Here is a 24839-nt window from a genome sequence, read left to right as displayed (position 1 = left end):
ATGCGTCCTGCATCATTCAATATTTTGCTTGAATTTTCTCTTTAGTTCTTTCAGCTTGTGCTGATGTGTTCTTCCCTTTTTTTTTTGCTTACTCCAGGTCTTTGCACAGTTCATTATAATACTTTGTCTTCTCTGACAGCCCTTTGAAGTTTTTTGTTCAGCTCTTTCACTTCCTCATTTCTTCCAGCCACTTTAGCTTCTCTGTGCTCAAGAGTAAGTTTCAGAGTCTCTTCTGCCATCTATTTTTGTCTTTGTCTTCTTCCCTTTTTAATGACCTTTTGCTTTCTTCATGTTATGATGTCATCTCAACTCTTCTGGTCTTTGGTCGTTAGTGTCTAATGCATCAATGTGTTCTTGAGGTGGTCTCTAAATTTGTTGTTGTTGTGTGCCATTAAGTTGATACCAACCCATAGTGACCCTGAATAGATTTTCTGAGAGCTACTGGTGGATTCAATGGCCCGTCTTGCAGTTCCCAGTCCAGTGTTTATCCTACAGTGTCACACCAGGGTTCAAATTTAGGTGGGATATATTCAAGGTCATATTTTGGCTCTGATGGTCTTGTTTTTAATTTTATTCAGCCTCAGCCTGAACTTGCATATGAGCAATTGATGATCTGTTCTGTAGTTGGCTCCTGGCCTTGTTTTGGTTGATGATATTGAGCTTTTCCGTTGTATCTTCCCAAAGACGTAGCTTCTCAATTATATTCCTGTGTATTCCATTTGGTAAGGTTCTCATTTATGTTGTTGTTAAGTGCTGTCAAATCAGTTCTGACTCATAGTGACCCTGTATAAGTTCCTGAGGAGTGGCTGGTGGCTTTGAACTGATGATCTGTGGCTAACAGTCTAGTGCTTATCGTATAACACCAAATAGTCACCCCTTATGTTGCTGGAAATGGAGTCCTGGTGTGGCGCTGTGGGCTAATTCGTCAGACTGCAAAGTCATTTGAATTGCAAAGTCAGTGGTTCAAGCTCACCAGCTTCTCCTTGGAAACCCTATACAGGGTCGCTATGGGTCGGAATTGACTTGACGGCACTTAACAACAAAATGTTGCTGGAAAAGGTATTTGCAATGAATAAGTCCTTGCTTTTGCAAATTCTATCATGTGACCACCAAGGTCATATTTTCCAACAGCCAAACTTCCTCTTTGTTCCTAATTTTGTATTCTAATCACTAGGAATTTAGAAAATTAAAGATGAGGAGTCCTGGTGTGGCATTGTGAGTTAATACACTGGACTGCAAAGTTGGTTTGAATGGCAAGGTCGGAGGTTCAAGATCACCAGTTGCTCCTTAACAATAACTCCAACAAGGAGAACCATATTTGAATATCATTATTATTCAAACTTATGCACCAACCACTAAAGCCAGGGATGATGAAATTGAAGAGTTCTACCAACTTTTTCTCTTTTCTTCAGAGTCCTGATGTGGCACTGTGGATTAATGCGCTGGACTGCAAAGTGGGTTTGAATTGCAAGGTTGGCGGTTCAAGCTCACCAGCTGTTCCTTGGAAAGCCTATACAGGGTCGCTATGGGTCAGAACTGACTCAATGGCACTTAACAACACCACCAACTTCTTCAGTATGAAATTGATCAAACCTGCAATCAAGATGCATTGATGGTTACTTGTTGTTGTTGTTGTTAAGTGCAGTCAAGATGGTTCCGACTCATAGCGACCCCATATAGGGTTTCCAAGGAGCATCTTGTGAATTTGAACCATTGACCTTTCAGTCCAGTGCATTATCCCACGGTACCACACCAGGAATCCAATCTTCCTTGTAGGCATGTGGATATTATTCTATCACAGACAGCACTGTACTTCAACATAGATCTTGAAATGCTCTTTTTGACATGGATGCATGCCATTCATTCATCTTGAATTTGTCATTGACGGCATAGTAAACCACATGATTGTCCAATTCAAAATGTGAAATACATGTCTATTTCAGCTAATTGAATATTGATCTTTATGTGTTCTATTTCATTTTTGATGACTTCCAGTTTTCTTAGACACATACTTCATACATTTCATGTTCTAATTATTAATGTTTCTTCTCATTTTGAGTTGTTGTTCCACATTAGCAAATGAAGGTACCAAAAGTTTTGTTCCATTCACATCACTAAGGTCAACTCTAAAGAGTGGCTCTTCCCCCATTGTATTTTGAGTGCCTGTCAACCTGAGGAACTTAGCTTCCAGCATTGTATCAGACAGTGTTTCACTGCTATTTATGCTTTTATCTTTCAGGACTAGTTGACAATGTTCTGCTGTACTTCAGATTTTCAGTGGCTAATCATTCAGGCTATCCATTCTGCCCCTCCTTCTTCCCAGTCTGTCTTAGTCTAACAACTCTGCTGAAACCTTTGCACCATGGGTAACACAGCTGATATTTAAAATACAGATGGCATAGCATCCAGCATCACACAAGTATGACAAACGGACAAATGAGTGGTGGAGATAATGCACTAGAATCATCAAATATAGAATGAGGAAGATACAGCCTTGCCCTCAAAGGCTTGTTCACGTTCTAGTGGCCATATGGGACTATCAAGGTATACATTGCTATGCTCTGACTCGTGGTTAAAAACAGACTGAAAGAGAAATACTGAGTAGATAAGAAAGCATAAGAAATAAAGAAGACAAAAATATATCTTTACATAAAGAGTACCCACTAACCCATTTTAACTAGTTGAAGGCACAAACAGATCATTTCAGTGCCACAGGTAAGGAGCTAAGACAAAGGTGTGGAACATGTTGTCTGAACTGAAAACTGAAGGAAATAAGAGATCAAGAGAAGATGGAAGGTATTCCAAACAAAGAACAACATAAGCAGAGGCACACCAAGGCCCCACTGGTTGTGTGGATGTTGTTGTTGTTGTTATGTGCTGTGGAGTCGGTTCCAACTCACAGCGACCCTGCATAGGGTTTCTGAGGCTGAAAATCTTTATGGGAGCAGAAAGCCTCATCTTTCTCCCACGGAACAGCTGGTAGTTTTGAACTGCTGACCTTGTGGCTCACAGCCCAGTTCATAACCACTACACTACCAGAGCTCCTTGCTTGTGTAGATGGGGAGCTAAAAACAGTTCAACATTGCTAAAAGTCTAAGGCAGAAAAGGGCAGGAGATGACAAAACACTATGCCTCATAGCACTGATGGATGGTTCTACTGTGTCCTGTAGGGTCATTAAGGGTCAGAACTGACACGATGGCAAAGAGTTTTATTTTTTAAAATTAAAGCTAAGGAAGACTCACCAAGGGGTTTTAGGCATGGACATGGCCTGGTCGGATTTGTGTTTTAGATATATGTAGAGAAAGAGCTTAGGGAAAGCTTGACTCTGTTAAGACTGGTACCCTTGCATGTAACAGTGGCTACAGCAATTAGGAGTTTGCTTTCTCATGTAACAAGAAGTCCAGACATACAGTTACTGTCTTGTCAGACACTCATTTCTCTCTGCCTTTTTGCTCTACAGTGCTTAGTGTGTTGGGTTTTGTCTTCCTGGATGTCACCTCATGGTCAGTGCCTGGCCAATCTCAAAATTTTATACCCATGGTTAAGGCCGTAAGAATGACACAAATAACCTCTTTAATCATGGAAGTAAAAGTCCTCCCAAAGACCATCAGATTTTTAACAGACTTTTGGTACTTAGGTCAGGACTATAGCAGATGACCTCTTTTACTGCAAAGGAAGCTGAAAAAGCAATATGCTTCTTATTTCTGTAGTAAATGCGGACAGGGAGAAGGAGGTTGGGAATAAGTTTTAGATAAATAATCTATACCTTCTGCTATAAAATCTAATAGGAAAGGGAAAGATGATAAAGACTTAAAATAGGGCAATGTAACAAATGACCCCAATAAAGAAATATTGTTAATATTAACTAAAACTGATATCTCAGAATTTCTGAGTCATAGATCTAGTTTTGAGGTTGGAATGATCAGCAGTGAGTAGACTAATCAGCTGGGTATGAAGGCTCAGGGTTGGGGATATATTTGGAGACCATTGGAATATAGATAGGAGGTGAGGCCATCAGACGAGTGAAGTCAATCAGTGAAAATATGGAAAAAGAAAAGAGCAGTGGGCCCTGGCAATGCCATGATTTTAGGCAGTGGGGACAAAGGATAAAAACCCATAGTAGATACTACAAAGAAATGGTCAGAGTAGCGTAGTGGTAAGGAATCGGGCTGCGAACCTCACGGTCAGCAGTTTGAAAGGACCAGCTGTTCTGCAGGGGAACGATGAGGCTTTCTGTCCTGTAAAGATTTACAGCCTCGGAAACCCCGTACAGGGTAGCTATGAGTCCAAACCAACTCCACAGCACATCAACTCCACAGCACATCACAATACCAACAACAGGATCTGAAGCACTGAAATGGTCCAGTAAGATAAATAAAATATATCTGTAGGGCTTGATAATATGGATTTCATTGTTGGTTTTTGCTTAAGTCGTTTTAGTGAAATGAAAATTATTTTTACAGTGGAGTGAAGCAGGGCAGGAGGCAAATTAAATTCCTTTTTAGTAGAAGTTCTTGAAATTAAGAGAAATAAAATTGAGGGAACAAGGAAGCAAGGCAATTTTTTTTTTTTTTTTTTTTTGGTTGTTTTTGTTTTGTTTTGAGTATGATTGAAATATATTTAGAAGCTAAGTGGAAAGAACCAATTGAGAGAGAAGGGTTGAAGATACAAGAGAGAGGGGGATTGATAAGAGTATGGGCCAGGAATGCATGGAATGAGATCTAATGTCCAATGGTTAATAGTCATCACTGCCCCTCAAGCGATAAACTTGTTTGTTCATGGAGATGTCATCTGTGTAATTAGAAACACTGGCATTTGGTGAATAACTACCCGAAAAACTTAAGAGAGCGTGGACAAAATTTGAGCTCCTATGTAAAAACAAAAAAAATTGATCTCCTATGTAAAAGCAAGGTCGGCAGTTCAAACTTACCAGCTGCTCCTTGGAAACCCTATACAGGGTTGCTCTGGGTTGGAACCGACTTGATGGCAGTTAACAACAACAACATATAAAAGAAGCATACATATGACAGTGACAGTAAAAAAAACAAGCAAATAAAAAAGATTTTTTGGCCTTACTAAAATATTTACCTATTCAATCAGTTCAGATGCTTTAGGCTGCAAGTAGCAAAATAATTTTTGAAAGTAGCTTGAATAATGAGACTATTCTTTCATCATACAAAACGCTGTTGTTAAGTGCCATAGAGTTGATAATGAGTGACAGAGGCACTGTAGGCCTTTCCAGGATTGGCTAATGTAGTGGTCCAATGACATCATCCAGGATCCAGGTTCTTTCCACCTTTCCTTTCTGCCTTCCTAATACAATGAATTTTGTCCTCAGATTTGACCTTCATGGTTGTACATTGGATGTTACAGTTTCAAGCATTACAGAGTCACAAGAAAACACCAAAAAGAAGGTAGGAGAGTTTGTTTGTTTATTAATAAGGAAAGAAAATCTTTCCCAGTAGTTCCCTACCAGATTTCTCTTCTTGTCTTTTGATCAGAACTGAGTCACGTGGCCAGTCATTATACAGGGCAAAGTCATAATCAGGATGATGACTCTCATTGCTAAGGAAGGGCCCTACCATTCCTGATTACTACTGGTCTATTTACCAGAACAATATGAGGTTCGTAAAACCAAGGAGTAAAAGGGGATAGCTGCTGAGAAAATACCCAATTACTGTCTATCACACCAACCCTCTCTATGCTTAAAAATGTCACAGCAAATTTGCATCTTTAGTGAATAGTACCAAAAGAATGAAAGGCTTGGAATCTCTTCATAGTGCACATTTTAATTTAAATACTTTCTCATTTCATGAATTTTCTTAGACCTAGTATAATTTTTATCAGCCCCGAGTCTTTGGAGACATGTTGATTTGCACAATTCTATTTTTTGTACATGCTAGCACACCCACCCTGGAATTTCATGGAGAGGAAAGTTATGCAAAGAATCACTGTGTATAGCAAGAATGGGACATTTTTCTGCCACGCCCACTCCAATGCCAACATGCATACATGAAGCTAGTCAGTGCTATAGATAGAATGTGTTCTGGAATACTAACATCTATTTGCCACCCTGTGGAGCAGCAAATGTGTTTTCATTCTCTTGATTAAAATACAGGAAGTGTCACCATTCTTGAAGTCTCCATATTTATAACAGAAGTATAACCATAAAAAGAAGATACTTTGGTGCAGGATCTTGCTGAATCTGTTGACAAGGCATTTGATTACACCTGGGTTAGGATAAGAAGTCCTACAACTAACTCATTTTACCTTTCAAGCAATGCTCAGATCTACTCTGAAGATTGAAATCCAAGGGAGCTACAGAAGTCTTCTATAACCTCCAGTCTAAAAGGGGCCTCTGCCTTGTTAGCCAGTCTGGCAGGCCACAGAATTTCTACTTTTTAAAAGGAAGCTATGGATACAAGGGACGTCTTTCTTCTGTGTTTACTTTGACCAGCGAAATAGCTATGACAGGTTTTTTTTCTTTTCCCCAAGACTCAAAGTGACATTTTAAAGGGGAAAGCACTCTGTTGGTGCCATAAACCCATAACCAAACCAATTGCTGGCAAGTCTGTTCTGACTCGTAGCCATCCTATAGGACAAAGTAGAACTGCCCCATAGAATTTTCCCAGAAAAGACCGCTACATCTTTCTCTCACAGACCAATTAGTAGGTTTGAACTGCTGACCATTCAGTTACCAGGATAGTGCTTAACCACTTTGCCACCAGGACTCCTTACTTTGGTACCACTGAGTCTTTAAAAAATATTAAAATAATAGGTTAGAAGAATGTCTGCTCAAGCACAGCTATCTAAAGTTTCATATTTTGAGTAGGATTCAGGAGTCCTGGTGTGGCACAGTGTGATAAAGCACTGGACCGCAAGGTCAGTTTGAACCACAAGGTCATTAGTTCAAACTCACCAGCTGTTCCTCAGGGTCACTATGAGTCCGAACACCAACAGCACTTCGCAACAACAACATGCAGACAGGAAGTCTACACATTCCAACCTCTTCTCTATTTTTGTTGTTGTTGTTAAGTGCCCTTGAGTCAGTTACAACCCTGTATAGAGTTTCTGAAGAGTAGCTAGTGGGTTTGAACTGTCAACCTTGCAGTTCAAACTGACCTTGTGATCCAGCACATTATCTTGCATCTCCTTTTTTTACTCAGGATTTGATTCAAAACTTGTGATATCCTTTCAGTTCAAGGACCCAGTTTGCTTGTCTTACAGTTAACTCCTATCCATGCTAAGTGGTAGTATTGCTTTCCTTTTCTTTTTTAAATTTATTCTTTGTTTTCTCAACTGGATCAGGAGCTCCTTAAGGGCAGAGGCCACCTCTTGTACTCTTCAATGCATGCAAAGTTGTGTTTGTTATGGTAAACTTGCAGGAAATAGTTGTTGAATGGATGGGTAAATGGAAGAATGATGATAACTGAACAGCCGTGGTAGGTGAGTTTTTAGGCAGCTCTGTAAAAGAATCACAAAACTCAGGCCAGATGATTGGAGGTAGAGGGAAGAATGTTGCATTTTGAGTCAGCAGACTGGGGTGTCCTGGTCCCAGATCTGCTTAGTCACCTTCTACTTATCCAAGGACATTTCTTATTCTTTTCCTGCTGTGCCAGACAGGCATCTTGCCAGGTCCTAAATAAGACAAGGGTCCTGACGTAGTGCTGTAGGATAAGCACTGGACTATTAACTGCAAGGTTGGCAGTTCAAACCCACAGTCACTCTTCGGAAACCTTTTTCAGAGTCGCTATAAGTAGGAACTCACTTGACGGAACACAACAACAGCAACAAGTAAGACAAAATCCCTGCTCTCAGGGTGTGATGGTGGTGGGAGAGACATATGGAAATCAGTGTCTAGAGGATATATGATAGAAGCTATATATCTTAATGGTAAGTACAGGGCACAGGGATGAAAGTAGAAGCGTTTCTAAATTAGACTCTGGTTTCTGGGAAATGTACTGAAGGAAGAGCATTTTGATTCACTCTCAAAGGATGAGTGGGTAATGGCTAGAAGAGATAGACTAGGAAAAGCATTATAAGAATATAGATCAGCATGTGAGGATATTGTGAACCATAAAATAGGATGTTGCATTCTTTTGAGAACTAAAGTCTCAGTGGAAATAGTGACTATGGCAAGAGATGAACTTAGAAAGGTAGGCAACAGCTACTTTGCAAAGGACCCTGTGGAAATATGATTTAGTGGTAGAACTGAGTTTTAGAAATCAGACAAAGCTGGGTTCTAATTCCAGCTCTGGTACTTTACCAGCCACATGACAGTAACTGATTTTCTTTTTTTTAACCCCTTTAAGCTATAATTTTTGGAGTCCCGGTATGGTGCTGTAAGATAAAGCACTGGACTGCAAGGATGGTTTGAACCACAAGGTTAGTGGTTCAAACTCAACCAGCTGCTCCTTGGAAACCCTATACAGGGTCGCTATAAGTCAGAACCAACTCAAGGGCACTTAACAACAACATCAATTAGCTGTCATTTGGAGTCCTAGTGTGGCACAGTTTAATAAGCACTGGACCACAAGGATGGTTTGAACCACAAGGTCCATGGTTCAAACCCACCAGCAGCTCTTTGGAAACCCTATACAAGGTTACTGTGAGTCGGACCAGCTAGATGGCACTTAACAACTACAAAGCTGTCATTGGGAAGCACAGTAGCTCTGTAGGATAAGCACTGGACTGCAAACCACAGGTTGGTGGTTGGAACTCACCAACCACTTTGTGGGAGAAAATTGAGGTTTTCTACTTCCACAAAACTTATAGCCTCAGAAACCCCATACAGGGCCACTCTGAGTCAGAACCGAATTGATGCCAGCACTGAACTGCTAACCACAAGGTCGGCAGTTCACCCCACCAGTTACTCTTGGGTCAGAACTGACCCATAGCACTTAACAACAGACAATTGTCTATCACTGATATTTTTATTAATTAAAAAAGATCTTCAGGGACAGATTCCAAATTTGTTGTTGTTGTTAAGTACCGTGGAGTCGGTTCCGACTCATAGTGACCCTGCACAGGGTTTCTGAGTCTGTAAATCTTTACAGGAGCAGAACACCTCATCTTTCTCCCGCAGAACAGCTGACCTTGAGGCTGGAAGCCCGACTCATAACCACTATGCTCCAAAGAATGATAACAGTACAGCTGTCATTTGGAGTCCTGGTGTGGTGCTGTAGGATAAGCACTGGACTGCTGCTAACTGTGAGGTCTGCTGTTCAAACCCTCTAGTTGCTTCTTAGAAACCCTATATAAGGTCACTACGAGTCAGAATCTACTCAACAGCACTTACCAACAAGCTGTCATTGTCTTAATAGAGTGTGCGGTTACGAATTGGGCTGCTAACCTCAGAGTCAGCAGTTTGAAATGACCAGCTGTTCCACGGAAGAATGATGAGGCTTTCTACTCCCATAAAGATATACAGCCTCAGAAACCCTGTACAGGGTTGCTATGAGTCGGAACCAACTCCACGGCACATAACAACAACAATCATTAAGGAGCTCTGGTAGTATAGTGGTTATGAGTCGGGCTGATAAGCTCAAGGTCAGCAATTTGAAACTACCAGCCGTTCCATAGGACAAAGATGAGGCTTTCTGCTCCAATGAAGATTTACAGCCTTGGAAACCCTATGCAGGGTCGCTATGAGTCATATTAGCTATCTGTTACTGTATAACAAACTACCCCTAAATACAGTAGCTTAGAACAACGCACATTTAATATCTTAGTTTGTGTAGGTCTGGAATCTGGACTCCACTTAGCTGGGTCCTGTGCTTTGTTGTTGTTGTTAAGCGTCATGGAGTCGGTTCTGACTCATAGCGACCCTGCACAGGGTTTCTGAGGCTGCAAATCTTTACGGGAGCAGAAAGCCTCACCTTTCTTCCACGGAACAGCTGGTAGTTTTGAACTGCCAACCTTGAGGTTAGCAGCCCAATTCATAACCACTACACTTTAGGTTCTCTCAAAATTTTGCAAAGTGTCAATCAGGACTAGAGTGTCATCTTAAGACTTGACTGGAGGAGGATCTATTTCCCCTCTTATGGTGGTTGGTAGAATTCTGTTCCTTGCTGGTTGTTGGCTAGATGCACGTGGGCTTTTCCAACATAGCAGCTTTATCAAGGACAGAGAGAGAGTGCATTTTTTGTGATCTAATTATTGAAATTCACTATGAGTCGAATGTACTTAACAACAACAACAATTATTGATGTGACACCCTATCATCTTTGCCACAATTTATTTCTTTGAAGCAATTTACTAGGCCAGCCTGCACTCCAGGGGAGGAGATTACACAAGGACATGAATACCAGGAAATGGGAATTTTAACTAGGCCATTTTAGTGTCTGCCTGCCAGCCACAGGAGTCTATAACTTATCAGCACTGAATAAATGGTAGCTATTACTATTATTCTAAATCGAGAGATTTGAAAAAGCTACAGGGAACCAGTGAAGGATTTCTAACAGGGAGCAACTTCAGGTAATCTTGGGCAAGTCATCTAATGTCCTCGACTTCATTTTCTCGGAAGTAAAATGAAATACTTATCCCCAAAAGAAATGAAGAATGTATGTACAATAAATATGTTTTCACTAGAGCAAATATACAATCTGAGGAAGCAAACTGCTTTGGGCCAGTTTCCCATTTTTGTTGATCACAGTCTGCTATCTTTAGGGTTATAATGTTTGGCCCAATGGGCTTATAAAGATTTGTATAAATGGAATAAACACCTACAAAAAGAAGCCTGCCTTTTGATAGTCCCTTAAGACTTTTTAAAGGTTTGCTCTTTCCTTCCTTTTTAAATACCTTTGCTTCCATCGACAAGATCGGAAGATGGGGTTACTGAGAGAAAAAACACACAGGGAAATTTCAAGCCCTTGGTAATAAAATCTCATCCATTTTTTCCAGAGGCTTCGCAGAGGGGTTGTTTGGGACATACGGTATTCCCCTCACCCTCGCACTCGTGCAGCTGATTTCGGGTTTGTGCTGTTTCCGCCGCTGCCGAGAGGCAGCCAGCCACACAGGGCAGTCCCATCGCCAGCCAAGCTGGTGAGAGACTCAGGTTCCTCTCGCCCTGGTGCCTCACCTCACGTTCTCTCCAATTTGTGTGGGTCCCACCCGGTATGCTTCGCCCCAAGTCCCAAGCGAAGTCGACCACAGTGGCGTTTTATGGTCTCCCCTGGTGAGGTTTACCTCGGAGAAGGTAAACAGCGCGGCGGGACCTGAGCTGGTGGACAAGTGGGAGGGGTGGCTCCGGGGCGGCCGGCCTTGGGGAGGGGACGGAATTTAGGAGTCAGCCTCTGGCTCTGCACAAAGGCGCGCTTCTCCGCAGGGCGTGTCCAAGAAAGCGGCCGAGAAAGCTGCGACAATGCTCCTTTGCTTCTCAGTCTGACCAAGAGCAAAGACCAGAAGCCCATACCCTGGCCTTGCCACTCTGGCAGGCACAAACCGCGGTAGCCCCCTCCCCGATCACCTCCAGCAGTGCCGCTGCCCTCCCAGCTCTCTGACCATTGGGTCCCAGAGGCTGGACTCGTCAGACATCTGGGCAACCCCGACGGGAGGGTTAGGGTGACCCCGGAGCTCTCAGGGAGAAGAAGAGGAGGGTGTGGTACACGCGGAGGAGCAGCGCGGGGCAACCCTGGCGGAGGGCTTCCCTCTCGCCAGCTCCGCTGCTCCCGCGACCGCTGCCTTAGAAAACTTAACAAGAACCAGATGTGGCGGCTGCTGTCGAACTTTCTCAGCTGTGACGATTGGTCCCTGATCGAGAATCGCAGCCAATCAGAGCGTTGGGAGGGTCCAGAGTCCCGCCCCGGCGGGACGTCCACAGGGATCCTGGTTCAAGGCTGGCGAAGAGGAGCTAGTGGGCTGGTTGGCCCGGCCCGGAACGTGCTCTGTGGCAGGTCAGCCCACGGGCCAAGCGAGCATGCTGGGGAACCCGATGGCCGAGCGGCCGCCGCTGTTGCAGCAGCAGCTACTGCTACTATTGTTGCTACTGTCTAGGGTCGCGGCGCTGCACCCTGGCGAGCTCTTCCCCTACGGGGAGTCGTGGAGGGATCAGCTCCTGCCGGAAGGCGACGACGAGAGCTCAGCTGCCGTGAAGCTGGCTATTCCCCTGCGCTTCTACGAAGCCCAGTTCAGTGACCTCTACGTAAGTCCAGCCACCTCTTGGTACGGGATTAGATCTATTTCTCACAGCTTCTTTCCAGAGGCCCTCGCAATGTCTCAGTGCCAGACTGTCCCTATTGCCCCGGGGTAGTAGCGAGCTCTGCACCGAGGGTGCTGCCGGACCTGTTGCCGGTCCTTACCTCGAGAGGGGAGTGAGAATTGGGCGCAGCCATGTACGCACGCCTCCCAAGCTGAAAAGAAGCTGGGGTTGCTAGGGTGGCCAGTGGGATTTCCAGTTAGGGAAGACTGCATGCTTCCTGAACTATAGGGCGTTCCCTCCTCGGACACAGGGGTTTTCTCCCAAGGGATACGGAGGTCCTAAAACTTGAGAAGTGTCAAGTTGTAGGATTCCTGAACTTATTTTGAGCCGCTCTCTGAACAGGGGTGAGGGGCCGCGTATCCTGCTGAAGTTGCGATCATCTCCCTAAGCCTGGGGTCGGCCTCTCATCCAACAGTGGAATTCGTGGGTTCGTGCCCGGAGCATTTGGAAGCGTGTCTTCCCTTCACTCCCTGAGGAAGAGCGTGGCCACACACATCTGGACTTGTGGTGACCGTCCTTTGGCTCTCTGCAGCTAAAGCGACCGTCACCTTTTTGTTCTTTCTCCTAGGTGGGCACCAATGGCATCATCTCCACACAGGACTTCCCCAGGGAGACCCAATATGTGGACGATGATTTCCCCACAGACTTCCCGGCCATTGCCCCTTTTCTGGCCGACATTGATACGAGCGGGGGCAGAGGCCGGATCCTGTATCGCGAGGACACTTCCCCAACTGTGCTGGGTCTAGCTGCCCGCTACGTGCGCGCCGGCTTCCCGCGCTCTGCTGAGCGCTTCGCCCCCACCCACGCCTTCCTGGCGACCTGGGAGCAAGTGGGCGCCTATGAGGAGGTCCGGCGAGGGGCGCCGCCTTCGGGGGAGGTAAGTGACCAGCAAAACTCCGTGGGCTATCAAATCAAGGGATTGACATGAATCCTGAATTGTCACTGGAGAAATTTTGCTGAGTCTTTGCTGAGCCTGGGCCAGCCCTAAACCTAATGGCTCATTTGGCACCCAGGGTTAAGCCATCTGGTACTGAGGAAGGCTGCTCTCTCTAAGACTCAGAGATGGCCACTCAACCAGGACAGGTTTCCTGATGGAATGTGAGGGCCAGAGGGCAGCTCAGAAACCCCACGGAACATGTAGTTTATTGCTTGGTGGTTTATTTTTAGAATGTCCTCTGAGTATAGAAGTATTATTTCTAATTGTATGCTCATTGAGGGGAAAAAAATGAAAAAATACAAGGAAAATACAAGTTTTCCTACCACTCAATTAGCAGATGTTGTTGTTGTACTTGATAAAGATGTGTCTTGGAGTCAGTTCTGACTCATAGTGACCTTGTATGGGATTTCCAAGGCTGTAAGTCTTCACTGGAGACGAAAGCCTCATCTTTCTCCCGTGGAGTGGCTGGCTGACTCAAACTGCAGACCTTATGGTTCGCAGTCCAATGCTTTTCGAACGAAGCCACTGCAGAATTAACAGATAACCACTATTAATTAAGCATTCCCACGTGTAGGCTTCCAAAGTTTTTTTTATTTTTATTTCCTAATCATAGCTGTAAGGAGCGCTGGTAGCGTAGTGGTTACGAATCGGGCTGCGAACCGTAAGGTCAGCAGTTCGAAACAACCAGCGGTTCAGCGGGAGAATGATGAGGAGTTCTGCTCTCGTAAAGATTAACAGCCTCGGAAACCCTGTGCAGGGTCGCTATGAGTCAGAACCGACTCCACAGCACACAACAACAACAATAATCATATCTATATCTACCAAATATCTATCAACACTGATGTGCTCTGTCAACGTAACTGCTTTGTAACCTACTTTTTTATCCATTGAATATGTTTCAATGTCAATAAGCATATTTCTACATCATTTTTAATGACTGTGTAATATTCCACCCGGTAGCTTTGCCACAGTTTACTCAGTCAGTGACCCCAGTGGTCATTGAGGTTATTTCCGGTTTTTCATCATTATTATTAATACTATGAAGCTCTTTCCCCCTCCCGCCAATCTTTTCCACATTTCCTTAGTTGACATTCCAGGAAGTAAAATTGGTGGGTCATGGGGAATACGTTTTTAATAAGGTTGTTGCTGGATTTTGCCAGATAGCCCTCCGGGTACTAAATTACATGCCCCTTAGTGTGCTGGAGACCCCTTGATTTGTTTTACAATCTCTACCTGAAGAATGTGAAACAACTCAGGCTCTCAGTCTGGGCTTTGAAGCCATTAGAAGGCCTTTGAAGTTCTCCAAATATACATCAGGTGGGGCAGGGTGGCTTAGCAAATGGTGAACTACCTCGTTCCTGGAGTAAGTAGACGCTTCCTCTTTTGAAATTGGACATGAATCTAAAATGGTCATAGCCCAAGAGTAAAATTTCTGTTGCTATTAAATCATCATTAAGTGTTTAAATTATGTTTCTTAGCACTAGAATGATGGCAAATATTTCTCCTTAAGAGTTTAATGAAGTAACTTGTCCATTGTTAGTGTGTACTTCAACAAGATTGACATTTTTGTTTTATGTTCTGAGCTTATGACTACTTCCTAAAATGGGTACTAAGCAAAGAAGATGCTCAATATAAAAATCACCTGCATTTAATTTTTTTTTATCATTTAACTTTTTTGGCCAGATGACATCAAGTTTTGATTTCAGAATAATTTCTGAATGCATGAGTTTGGCATCTCAATTATTTAATTCAACAGAATAATTTAGTTCTAAAAAATATAACAAGCCCTTCTTTATGAAGGGCACAGGGCTGGGTATACGGTTGGAGAGGATACAAAGATAAGTAAGGCAAAAAACCCACAATAGATTGTCTTCATTCATATTAGTTTACAAATTTTAAAAAACTTATTTGAAAACTAAGTCTAATAAAAAATTTGGAAAACAGAAAATAAATACTGTATAATTTTCTTAGCCAGAGGTTAGTCATTTAATAATTACTTTCTAAAATTGTTAAATGTATTTTATTTTTTTCCTCTTTTTTTTCTAAATATATATGTAGTATATTCAGATATGCATATATAAATAAATAATATATTTAAACAGTTACAAGTTATTCAGCAAACCTTTTTTGTATATTTACTCTATGTTAGGACTGGGATCCTTAAATGCCATTGAGCTGGTTCTGACTCATAGTGACCCTATGCACAACAGAACAAAACACTGCCTGGTACTGCACTGTCCACACAATTGTTACATTTGAGCCCATTGCTGCTGCCACTGTGTCAATCTGCCTTATTGTATGTCTTCCTCTTCTTCACTGACTGTCCACCTCTCCAGTGGCTGGTCCCTCATGATAATATGACCAAAGTATGACTTGCCACCCTGGATTCTAATGAGTGTTTTGGCTGTATTTCTTCCAACACAGATCTGTTTGTTCTTCTGGCAGGCCATGGTACTTTTAATACCCTTCTCCAATTCCATAATTCAATGCATCAGTTCTTCTAAGTCATCCTTATTCATACATGAATAATGTCCAGCTTTCACATACATATAAGGCGATTGAAAATACCATGGTTTGCCTTAGTCCTCAAACTAATACGTTTGCTCTTGAATACTTTGAGGAGGTCCTAGCTAGCAGATTTGCCTAATTCAAGTATATATATGTCCTTTGATTTCTTGACTGCTGCTTTCATGAGTGTTGATTGTGAATCTAAGTAAAATGAAGTTTTGACAACTTCAATCTTTTCTCCCTTTACCATGTTTATTTATTGTGAGGGCTTTCATTTTCTTTATATTGAGGTTCAATCCATACTGAAAGTTATCGTTTTGATCTGGGATAAATACTATGATAGAACATACTCTATGCCCCAAGGATTCATAGTTTAGTAGGGACATTGCTTATATTCAGTGTAGTAAATGTAGTTATCTTTTGACTTATAGGACCCTAACCCTAACTCCTTTCATGTTAAAAGTCTTGATCTGGGAAGATTTCAGTGAAGAAGTAGCTTTGAGTCTTAACTGAGCAGAGGGGAACAGTCCAGACAGAAGAGATAGCATTTGCCATATCCTGCATGTGTTATAAAAGATAATCTGTTTGAGGCATTGTATTTGGTACATTGTTATTGAAGAGTAAATGTGGTAACACGTGTGGGTGGACCAGCCATAGGGTAGGAACACTGTTAGGAGTTTGGACTTTATTTTTTGGCAGTTGGCAACCTTGGAAGGAATTGAAGCAGGGGATTGACATGATTGGATTTATTTTATTTTATTTTAAGAGAGCTCTATTTGACTGTATTTCATTATAATTTTAGGGTTGATGATATAAAAAGACATTAAGGAAAGATTGAGTACTTAGACAATCATTACCTGTGTCTTGTGTATTCAAGCTATTTTATAGTGATATTTTGTGCTATTATCCCATAACAATCCTATAAGATGTGTACAACAAGAAAACCTGTTTGCATTTAATAGATAAAGATAAATAGTTAAAGCAACTTCTCAGAATTCTGGTGTTAGTGATGCAGATGCAGATTTAGAACACAGATTTGTCTTTTTTTTTTTGCTTTATGCAGACTTGTAGGCAAGACGCATTTCCTTGGCAAAGGTAATGTAGATAGACACAATAGTAAAGCCTTTTCCAAAGACTTTCTGTAAATAAGGGTTGGGATTTATTCTCTCAGTGTTATCTCAGTACCAGTAAATAAGAGTTGGGTTTCATTCAAGAACCATATATCATTCAAAGACAGAATGAACTTGGAATGAAATCTGTTTCAAAATGATTTTTGTGCCAATATCACTTCCAAATTAGTATCTTGATGCTCTGAAGGGAAATCAGTTGCATCTGTGTTCACTTTTCAATAGAGAAAAAAGACAAAGCTAAGTCAAGCAACATGTATTTGCAAAATGAGAAACTGTACAGAGGCTCTGAACTCATGAAATCATGCTAGGCCCTCTGTGTAATTTTATCAGGATGTAAAATTTGGCATAAATATTTTATCAGTATTATTTGAAATGGAAAATCATACCACAGGCAAGATGGCTTTGTTAGTTTTCTTTACCTTCGTTGTTATTGTTGCTTTTGTTATGTGCCATTGAGTTGGGTCTGACTCATAATGACCCTGTATAGGTTTTCTGAGAAGCAGCTGGTGAGTTTGAACTGCTAACCTTGCGATCCAGTGCTTATCCTACGGTGCCAGTATCTAATATCAATCTGATTCCCCCTTGTTAGTTAGCATCAAAGAAGCACTGGTAGTCCAGTGGTTAAGGACTTGACTGATAACCAGAAAACACCAGTCACTTCACAAAAGAAAGATGTGGCAGTCTGCTTCCACAAAGATTGCAGTCTTGGAAACCCTATGGGACAGTTCTACTCTGTTTAGAGAGTCGCTGTGAGTTGAAATTGACTTGACAGCAATGGATTTGGTTTTGTGTTTTAATCAGGATCCATTACACCAGCCAATATGGTAACTGCCTTCTTTGTTTTGTTGACCCAGAGTCACAAAGTGACTTGGTGGCATTCTTAACTTCCAGTTCAGTGGAATCAGTATTGTGTTTCAGGTGGGAACATTCCTCTTTTAGCACTAAGACCTCTAGACCTGAAAAGCCTAGGGTCGCAGGGACAGAAGCAAACATTTTGTGAGTTGGTCACTCAGGGTAACAGTGACTGATGCCACTCTCATTTCCACCCCTTGATTCCTATAAATCCTGTCTATGGGAGAAACAGAGCCACATAATAGATGCTGGTTTAGAGTATATACAGCCTTCTAGGGAACACTGTCTCAAACCTGCGGAGTCTTACCACCAAGTTGTTACCATACTAGTGTCTTTAGAGGCCTTTCATCATTCTATAAAGTCAACTGCTTCAGGACTATGGTGTACCTGGTAAGACTAGTAAATTCTGTGAACATGGACCAATTGTTGTTGCAGACTGGGCACCTCAGCAGTGGCTGTAGCTGAATTGACCGTGGTGAGTAGAAGCCCATGTTGCTGAGCCCATGCATAACCTCCATCCCCGTCACCATGGCAACATTGTTCATGAATCAATTGGACAATGACAGGTGTGCCTGGGGAAAGAGGATGACAGATTTCCACAGAACATACATTTGTTAAAATCTTGCTTTGCTGATGTCACTCTTTAGTGAGTGTTATCCTAAGACACGAATATCTTCATTTGTTTGGCCCTGTCAGAAAGATCTGTCCACATACCTATTCTCCATACTTTCTCGTCAGTACTTTTCCAATCATGTTCCTTTCATGTCCCTGACCATCCAGCCAAACCACTGACCATGTATACTCATGACTCAGTATCCAGTCACACATCTGGCCATTTCTCCTTATAAGTAAAGAACAGTCTGGTACATTTCTTGAAGTTCTGTCCATTGGAAGGATTTGCTTTGATCACTCTCCTTCAGGGAGGTTGCAGAATGGAACTCAGTGATGTCTTGCCCACCTCAAAAGCCATCTGTAAATGAGGTGTGAGTTTTCTTTTCCTCAGTTATCTGGTTGTATGGGATTGCCCATGAGGCCATAGATACTAATTAGGAAAAGGAAGATAATGTGACAGAAATAGGGACCATGGGCATTTAAGCCACTTGCTCATGCAACCTAATTGTTGTACCTTCAGGTCCTACTGGAGCTCAATATCACATATATTACTTCCATTTAGCAATGAAGTGCTGTTGTACATGCCCAGCTTTATGACTCTTAGGTCATAAACACCCAATTCATGATGGGCAGCTGAGACCACATAGTGACTTTGTGGCCCTTGCTTAAGTATTCAGTCTCTACTAAGCCCCAGCAATAAGCCAAAAGCTGTTTCTCAAAAGGACAGTAGTTAGCTACAGAGGATGGAAGGGCTTTTCTTCAAAATCCTAAGGGTCTGCGCTGTGATTCACCAATAGGAGTCCGCCAAAGACTCCAAACTGCATCTCTGTCTACTTTTGACCTTCTAAGTACCATGGATCAGCTGGATCATGTGGCCTATGTGACAAGACTACTTGCATGGCAGGCTGAACCTGTTGCGGAATTTTCTCTTTCTGGGCCCCACTCTGAACGAATAGCTTTCTGACTCACTTGATAAGTAAGCTGGAATAATTATCCAAATGTAAGCTATATTGTTAAGTGCCATGGAGTCAGTTCTGACTCGTAGTGGCCATGCACTGGGTACTCAAACAGCAGCTGGTGGGTTGAGACCACATACCTTTTGGTTAGCAGTCCACTGCTTATCCTCCTATGTTTATCCTACAGCGCCACACCAGGACTCTAGATGAAAGCTATGCTGTTGTTTATGTGCCATAGAGTCGATTCTAACTCATAGTGACCCTGGGTAGGGTTTCTGAGGCTTTTAAAGTTTTGCGGGAACAGAAAGCCTTATCTTTTTCTTGTGGAGCAGCTGGTGGGCTCGAACCACTTACCTTGTGGTTTACAATCTAGTGTTTATCATATTGAACCATTGCGCTAAATTAAGGCTATGTTGTTGTTATTGTTAAATGTCATTAAGTCAGTTCTGACTTAAAGCAACCCTGTATAGAGTTTCCACAGAGCAGCTGGGGGATTTGAACCGTCGACCTTGCAGTTCAAACTGACCTTTCAGATGAGTGCTTGTCCTACAGCATCATAGCATGTTCTGACTCATAGTGACCCTCTGTAATGTTTCCAAGGAGTAGCTAGTGGGTTTGAACCACTGACCTTGCTTTTAACAGTCCAGTGCTTATCCTACAGAGCCATACCACAATTCCTGCCTCTAAAATCCAGAGATGTCAACCAGGCATTATTCCTCCACTTTAGTTATAGAAAGGGTCATTTATCACATGTCCTTTCCTTTAAAAGGAAAGTACACTCCCCACACATTGGGCCTCTAGAAATTTAACTGAAGTGAAAGACACCTGAACTATTTGGGGATTAATTTCTCACCCCCAGCTCTGGTAGCATAGTGGTTACCAGTTGGGCTGCTAACCTCACAGTAAGCAGTTCAAAACTACCAGCTGTTCCGTGGGAGAAAGATGAGGCTTTCTGCTCCTGTCAAGATTTACAGCCTTGGAAACCCTGTACAGGGTCACTATGGGTCGGCTCTGACTCAACGGCACTTAACAACACAATACAAATGTGAGTCCTGGTGTGGTACCAGGATGGGTAAGCAGCCACTCTCAAAAACCCTATATAGAGTCACAGTGAGTGGGAAACAACTTGACCACACACAACAATACACAAATGTCTTACCAATAAGGTAAGAATCAGAACATTCTTCCTTACTAGGTCCAATCAGCATAATATCAATGTAATGAACGAGTGTGAATGTCCTATGAAAAGGAAATGTGATCAAGGTCCCTGAGGACTAATTAATGACCCAGGGGTGGAGAGTTGGTATACCCCTGAAGTAGGACAGTGGACGTGTATACTGTCCTTGCCAGCCAGAAAGCGATCTGCTTTTGATATTCCTTAGAAAACTGGACTTGAGGAAAAGGCATTGAGCAGATGAGTAACTGCATATAAGGTACCGGAGATGTAATTTTCTCCAGCAATGAAACCACAACGGAAACATCAGCTGTGAATGGAGTTACCACCTGATTAAGTTTACAGTAATCCGCTGTCATGTTCTAAGATTCTTCTGTGTTTTGCATGGACCAAATAGGAAAGTTGACTGGGGATGTGGTGGGAATTGGCACACCTACATATTTTAAGTCCTTGATGGTGACACTAATCCCTGCAGTCACTCCAGGAATGTGATATTGCTTTTGATCGATGGTGCAGTTTTAATGGCTTTCACTTGAATTTTCTTACAGTCGTGGCAGTGGTTGTATGCCTATAGTCAGTTTCAGCTCATAGTGACCCTATACAGGGTTTCTAAGACTTTAAATCTTTATGGAGGCAGAAAATCTCATCTTTATCCCATAGAGCAACTAGTAGATTTGAACTGCTGACCTTGCAGCTAGCAGCCCAGCTCACAATCCACAATGCTACCAGAGCTCCTTTTTCCTACAATAGTAGTCCTTATTCCATATGTCAGGGTTTTACTGTGGCCGTTCTGCCAGTTGTTAAGTATGTCTAGTCCACTTATGCATTCTGAAACTGAAAAACCAGGGCGTATTCAGGGACCAACTGTGAAACGGACCTGAGGTAAAACTCCATTTATAACCTGACCTTCATATGTCCACTAACTGGGCCACAGTAATCCCAGAAAGTCTAATTATTTCTTTTTATCTACTGAACAAACTCTCATAAAATCTGTAGATCACTTTGGGGAAGTCTGGGAGAAGGATTACTAGTATAAATATTTGGCTATGCCGTGGGTTTCTTCCTGCAGAGGAACCAGACTCCCCTTCATTGAATGGGTCTGTAAACTGGTTCAAGTCTGGGAACTGACTGAAAATCTGTGACTCTATTCTGATGATTCAGGTTGGACTGCTGTTCACTTGACCTAGAATTCTTCTACTTGTTTGTTGTTGTTTTCAGGTGCTATTGAGTTGGTTCCAACTGATAGCGACTCTATGCACAACAGAATAAAACCCTACCTGGTCGCCCACCATCTTTGCAATTGTTGTTATAATTGAGCTTATTGTTACGGCCACTGTGTCAATCCATCTTGTTTGAGTCTTCCTCTTTTTTGTTGATGCTCCACTTTGCCAAATATAATTTCCTTCTCCAGGGACTGAGCTTTCCTGACAGTGTGTCCATAGAACAAGAGATGAAGTCTCACCATGCACACCTCTAAGGAACATTCTGGTTGTACTTCATCCAACACAAATCTTTTTGTACTTCTGGCAGTCAACGGTACTTGCAATATTCTTTGCCAACACCATAATTCAAATATATCGATTATATTAAGGTCTTCCTTATTCATTGGTCAACTTTCACATGCATATGAGGTTATTGAAAATACCTTGGCTTGGGTCTGGCTCACCTTAGTCCTCAAAGTGACATCTTTGCTCTTGAACACTTTAAAGAGGTTGGTTGCAACAGATTTCCCTAATGCGATATATCCTTTGATTCCTTGATTAATGCTTCCATGAGTGTTGACTGTTGTTCCAAGCAAAATGAAATCTTTGACAACTTCAGTCTTTTCTGCATATATTGTGATGTTATTTATTGGTTCAGTTGTGAGGATTTTCATTTTCTTTACATTGAGATGTATTCCATATTGAAGGTTGTAGTCTTCGATCTTTCTCAGCAAGTATCTTAAGTCGTCTTTGCTTCCAGCAAGCAAGATTGTGTCATCTGCATATCGTAGATTGTTGTGGGGTCTTCCTCCAATCCTCTGTCACGTTTTTCTTCATAAAATCGAGCTTCTTGACATACGAATTGAGTAATTATGGTTAAAAGGTACAACTCTGGTGCACACCTTTCCTGATTTCACACCATTCGGTTTCTCCTTATGCTATTTGTACAGGTTCCTCATGAGCATAGTTAAGTGTTCTGGAATACCCATTCTTTGCAATATTCTCCATAGTTTGTTATGATCTACATAGTTGAAAGCCTTTGTGTAGTCAATAAAAAACAAGTAAACATCTTGTATTTTTTGCTTTCATCTGAGATCCATCTGGTATCAGCAATGATACCCCTAGTTCCACATCCTCTTCTGAATCTGGCTTAAATTTCTGGCAGCTTCCCATTGATGTACTGCTGCAATGATTTTTAAAATGTCCTCAGCAAAATTTTACTGCCATGTGATATTAATGAAATTGTTAGATGATTTCTGCATTCCATTCTGTCACCTTTATTTGGAATGGTGCAGGTATATTATCATTCCAATGTGTTTTGGTGTGTTAATTCAGATAGGGCAGTTCTTATGGTCAAATTTCACTTACATAAAATAGCAATCATAGCGATCTTTAAAAATGCTGGGCCCCCTTCATAAACTGGTTCCTCATCTTTGTGGTAAAAGGCATGTCCTCTGGGAACTCAATGGATGATCCAACCTGATAAATCCACTCTAACATACCTGTATTCCTAAACCTTTGGGGACCTTCTATTACAGTATACCAACGCAGGTCTGGAACCTCAACTTGACCTAGTGTATGCCACTTTGCAAACCATGCTTCAGTGAGCTAACCTAATAAACTTACAGATCTTTTCCTAACCTTTTGAGCTGAAATGTCAAAGAATCTATGCTTAGTGAGTCCACATCATAAACTAAGAATGATCCAACTTTATGTCCTTTGCACTATTGTCTCACCCTTACTTGTCATTTCTGCACATATTCTCCAGATTTCTGTTTGTACATATTAGAAAAACTAAGCAGTTCTTTTGGAGTTTAGTGTACCTCACACTTTGTACTTCACATTTTAGGGCTTGCTGGGACGTAAGTCTAATTATAGGTACAGAAGCAAAAATGGGTGGTGGGGTGGATCCTGGGGACATTCATCCATTTCTGTAAGACATCTGCCTCAGGTCATACCCCAGGCAATACCTTGGGCATTGCTTTAGATACCACCCCAGTCTATTTCTCAAAGATTCTTTAGGCAATGCTGGGTTAATCTCATCAGATGGGGGTAGAAGGGATACTGGTTTTACTGAGGAGAGTGGCTTAGCAGACAAAGATGGATTAATCTCTTCAGGTGGAAGTAAGAAGGCTGGAGAGACTCTTTGGAATTTAGGCATTCAGTATCCTCAGCTTCCTGATTATCAGTCCATATGTCCCCATCCCAAGTTTCAGGATCCCATTTATTCCCAGTAAATGTCCTCACATTATTTAACTTCGGACACCATTTGAGGTTGGTAATTCACCACTCTTATGGTAAGGTTCTGGTTTGGTTTTTGGCAATATCAGCTCTGTTACTACAAGAAATAAGACTTACTTTCAGGGTACAAGGAGCAACTGTCAGGTCTTGTATGTGGCACTTGACTTGTGACTTTGAAGCTTTGAGCCCATCCCTTTCTTTTAGCATCTTGTCAAGTAAAATTAGAATCAACCAAATAGCTCCTTATACTTCTCATTATGATAAGATTATAGAAAAGCATCAACTATGTAATCACCCAGAGTCTTGTCTCTCACAAATATTTGATCCACTGGTGGTGATATTTTGCATATTTTTATTGCTAATTTACACCATGGACTAGCAGAACCCTCTTTATTACTGGAGATAGAATCATTAGAGCATTTAAGACTAGCTAGACTTGAGAAGCAATTCAGAAAACGAATCCCTACAATTTTGTTCCTCTAGAACAATTCTTGGTACCACATGTCTTAGGCTGGATTCTCTAGTGGAGGGAAAGCAATTTTGTGGGTTAGACATCAGGCTGGAGGCTTCTCCTGATTCAGATGGTTGTAGAGGCTGAGGAACCCAAAATTGGCAGTTGAAATGACAGGCTGTTGGCCCACATCCCAAGAACCAGAGGTCAATGAGTTGGAAACAAGATCAGGAGAGAGAATTGCCTGAATATCCATATATATTGGATGCATACCACGCCCCAGGAAACGTCTCTTACATCAGATCACAAAATGGAGGAAGCTTACATAATCATGCCCTAAGCAAGCTGACATGTAACATTAGCCATCACACCCAAGGGGGTTATAAAAATAATAACAATAAAGATGAAAATGTATTGAAAAAAGAAATGGTTATCCAGTTTCCCAGTGACTTTGGAAGTAATGACTTAGCCTCAATTTTAGTTTCCTAACCTTTAAAATGAAGTAGCAATACCTTCTCTGCTGAGTTGTTAGAATTAACTGCAGTGATATTTTAAATTGTCTAATGTAGTTCCTAT

At 41.9% G+C, this 24839-nt stretch overlaps 1 protein-coding gene across 1 annotated transcript in view; it reads left to right on the top strand.

Moving 5' to 3' along the window:
- The first annotated feature begins 11918 nt into the window (after window positions 1–11918).
- Window positions 11919–24839, top strand: part of NID2 (nidogen 2 (osteonidogen)) — a 118277-nt gene continuing 105356 nt past the window's right edge. Inside the window, exons 1-2 of the mRNA XM_006872369.1 lie at window positions 11919–12143; window positions 12769–13077. Of these exons, the coding sequence (XP_006872431.1) occupies window positions 11919–12143; window positions 12769–13077 (534 nt within the window). The remainder of the gene's footprint in view (window positions 12144–12768; window positions 13078–24839) is intronic.

This window comes from Chrysochloris asiatica, unplaced genomic scaffold, assembly GCF_000296735.1.
Source record: "Chrysochloris asiatica unplaced genomic scaffold, ChrAsi1.0 scaffold00194, whole genome shotgun sequence".
Taxonomy (NCBI): Eukaryota; Metazoa; Chordata; class Mammalia; order Afrosoricida; family Chrysochloridae; genus Chrysochloris; species Chrysochloris asiatica.
The sequence above is the reverse complement of the archived record's forward strand: the minus strand, read 5'-3'. Positions and strand labels throughout refer to the sequence as shown.